At 40.8% G+C, this 3,859-nt stretch overlaps 1 protein-coding gene across 1 annotated transcript in view; it reads right to left on the minus strand.

The window, feature by feature from the left end:
- The window catches only part of LOC148739577 (extracellular calcium-sensing receptor-like), a 3,939-nt gene extending 1,558 nt beyond the window's left edge, over positions 1-2,381 (minus strand). Inside the window, exon 1 of the mRNA XM_088751318.1 lies at positions 1-2,381. This exon is cut by the window's left edge and continues 1,558 nt beyond it. Coding sequence (XP_088607444.1) covers positions 1-1,783 — 1,783 coding nt within the window. The 5' untranslated portion in view covers positions 1,784-2,381.
- Between the last annotated feature and the right edge of the window lie 1,478 nt (positions 2,382-3,859).

The following is a 3,859-nucleotide window of genomic DNA, read 5'->3' on the forward strand; positions in this document are numbered from 1 at the left end:
GAAGCATTTGGAAGAAGACACAAAGACCTGTTGCCAAGAATAGAGATTTCCCAACTAACCTGGAGTATGCCTTGCAATCGGTAAAGGTGTAACGTTTCGGATAGATATGGTTCATCTTGTAGGGTGGATCCAAAAGCACCCATGGTAGCAACACAGACAACAGCGGGACTAGAAAAGCTATACTAATCCCAACTTGTGCTTTGTTTGGAAGAGAACTAACTACCAAACTGGCCACAATTGGAGCCTGGAAAGCACTGGAAATAAGCAACACCTTAACCAATACCACGTGGAGACAGAGGCTATAGGTCAGATAACGTAGCAGGTAAATGATTTTACAAATTGCATCTGTGGGTTTAAAGACATTAATGACCGCCAGAGAAAACAAAGACAGAACTGTGAGTAAATGAACCAGGCTTAGTTTTCGATTGGAAGCCTTGACGATGGGGCTATTCCAGAATTTCGATAGGGCAACCAGACAAAGCATGGTAACGACTGCACCGAGCGCGGCAAACGTAAGAATTAACATTCCACTTGCATTAGTATAACTTATGTTGGCAGAGGGTAAGGCGATGCACTCTGTTTTAGCCTGGTTCGACATTGTTCCACTGGGGCATTCTGTGCAAGTTTTAGAACCAGCGGATGGACTGATCGTTCCAACAGGACACGGAAGGCACTGCCAACAACAAGGTGAGGTGGTAGATTGCCTTGTTCCAAGAGGACACTCTTCCGAACATTCAGATATTGGAGGGCGACGAGATGGAGTATTCCAATGAAGGTCTTTATGAGAAATCGAAAATGTCTTATTTTTAATAGAGCTTTTCCACTCTCCTATTTGTACCTTTTTGACGCTCTTGACATTTTCATTGTGTACTTCTTTAAAGATGACAATATCATAATGTGCCGAGGCTCTGTCACCAAATCGATCGAACTTGATTTTCCCTGTTAGTCCTTCAAAATTTACTCTGCCAAGGAGCTTCTGTAAGTCAAAACCATTCACTGCAGGCGATTTATCGCGATTGGTGTTAAGATTGGTTTTGTTTAAATCACGAGTTGATATATTTATTGCATGAGCCAGGGCATATACAGCGTCGATTACATATGGAATATAGGGGCTGTAGATTTCTTCAATCAAGTCTTCTGGGAACTGTTCAATTTGGCGGTTAACGCGCTTCTTGCTTACCAAAGTATCCCATATTTTGTTCGTATCATCGCTCCACTCAGAAAAACCGCTGTTGTTTCGCCCCTTGACTAAGATATCTTTTAAATGTTCTTTGAATCCTAAGTCGCTAAAATTGTGATGATGAAACGCTATGGAGCTCTCGATGATATCCTTTCTTTCATGTTTGGATAATAAAAAATCATCACTCAAAATCCACACACGTCCAGTGAGGTTTTGCCTATGTACCTCTTTGAAAAACTTCGTTTGGTAATTCCCGTATAACCATAAGATCACAACTTTGATATTGTCCATCTGTTTTAGCTCTTTCACAACGTTGGAATTACCGTGATGCAGACTTTTATGCGGTATAAACTTCAACAGAGCAATACAGAACGAGTTTATTCTTGCTGTAGTTTCGCTAACAACTGACAATACTCCACTTCGTCCAAACGAGTCATCTAATCCAACGACGGCAATATAGCTCCAGTTGAAGTGTGTAACCAAATCAACCATTGCCTTTGCAAGAAAAGTATCCGAGGGCACTGTTCGATGTAGATGGCTATAGGTAAGTAAACTAAGTTCAGCACTAGTTGTCGTTCCACTTATGCCCGAGATATTGAGCATCTGGAGAAATCCTCCGATTAATATCGCTGTGCGAGATTCATCTGGGCCTATCAAAGAAATAATAGCTTTCTTTCCTGTTTTATTGTTATCTAACCTGACACAGTAATCGACAGTTAGAAGTTAGTAAAAGAGTCCTGCAGCTTTTGAGACGTTTCCGCAGTAATTCCTTATGTCATATCCGAGGGAAATGTTTGAAAGAAGGGTTGTGTCATTGTTTATTCGTCCGATGGCGAAGATCATGGCCTGTGCGCGACCAAGTCGTCTCAAATCTATCTCTCCGCAATGGCTTCCTGGGTGTTCTGGCGGCTGGTGTAAGCTGAAAACTCCGCCTAACATGATATCGCCTTCTTTGTAAGGAGCCTGAACAGCAGCACAGATGCAGAAAAAAATTATCAACTGTTCATACCGCAAACTCATGGCGACGACGAGCCTCATTTGGGTACCCAAGATACAGACATCATGTATGTGTATTTTGGTGATTCGTAGCCTCCACTGTCTTAATACACACCAGTGGAATATTCTTATAGGACTACAATTTCGAAACGGAGTTTAACTTCAGACATAACCGCGAGTAATTATTTCTTTACCAACTTTTAGTTCGTTTCATTTGACATGTGTTCATTAGCGATGACCATATGTTGCAAACTAATACCTACAAATGAAGTATTCGCATTGGATAATTATGTTTTGACGATACCCATATGTCAAAAGTTTCTGCATATAAAGTGTTTTAATACATTTAATCCCAATTCTTTGACGAAAAACATATGTCATCTCATAATGGAATACATATCATTAGATACAAAATATTTAAACAAGTATTCTTTGAAATAATTTGAATATATCAACAAAGTTGAAATGGTAAATTGGCCACCGTTACGATTATAAAAGCTGATGTTTCAAGCGTTAGCCCTTCGTCGGAGCAAATAGAGGAATTGTGGGTTGTGTGCTTTTAAAGGCAGAAAAAGGAGTTACGTGATTGGTGGGAACATGGCAACGAGAAAAACACGAATAAATTAGTGGAATGAAAAGCGTTCGTTGATACCTGTGGGATTTAGACTGCCGGTTTGAAAGACGAGCTTTTGTTCAAGAGTTTTCCGGCTTTCCGTGCTACCTAAGTGTAAGGAAAGACCGCAGATTGCCATGTGTTGCTTAGAATGGTTAGGTAAATTAAAATGTCTAGCGACTGGTTTCGATGTGTCCTTGTCATTCCTCTCCACGTCGCGAAGATGTTCTCGGAATCGGTCACCCAGTCTTCTGCCTGTTTCGCCGATGTAAATCTTTTTGCAATAAGTGCAAGTTATGCAATAGATTACATTGGCGGAGGTGCACGTGAAGTGATCGGTGATCTTAATGGATCGTTTGGTTTCCGATATTTTCTCAGTGTTGTGAATGAAAGGACACGTTTTGCATCGTGCACGATCGCCTTTAAAAGTGCCTGGTTGGTCATTAGTCTAAAAAAAACTTCTGACCAAAAAATTGCCTATGTTTTTGTCGCGTTTGAATGAAATGAGCGAAGGCTGCGAAAAGATAATGCTTGTCTCCGGATCGTTTTTAAGTAATTTAAAGTTTTAAAGAATGATGGATTTAACTGAGTGGTTGGGTGAAACGTGAGGGAATGGAATGCGGTCGAAATCTTCCTTTTGTGACGTTTGTAGTGCTGAATGTCGATCAATAAGTTGGACGCGGTGGTAACCCGCTTGAACGACAGAGTCAGGGTAACCACGTTTATCGAAAAACTGGCACATTGACTCTGATATGTGGTGGAAATCAGAGTCATCACTACATAAACGACGAAGTCCTAGAAACTGAGAAAAAGGAATGGAATTCTTAACGTCAGATGGATGCGAAGACGAATACAACAAGTAATTATGCGAGTCTGTAGGTTTGTAATACACACTAGTGCATAAACCGTTGCCTTCAATTGAGACTTTGATGTCTAAAAAGGATAAAGAATTGTCAGAAATCTCCCAGGTATATTTAAGAGCCGGGTGAAAAGAATTGACTCCGGTTATGAATTGAGTCAGCTCCTCTCTGGTGGAGGAGGTGGCCATGATACAGTGGTCGATGTAGCGA

The sequence above is a fragment of the Stylophora pistillata genome, chromosome 2 (assembly GCF_964205215.1).
Source record: "Stylophora pistillata chromosome 2, jaStyPist1.2, whole genome shotgun sequence".
Lineage (NCBI taxonomy): Eukaryota > Metazoa > Cnidaria > Anthozoa > Scleractinia > Pocilloporidae > Stylophora > Stylophora pistillata.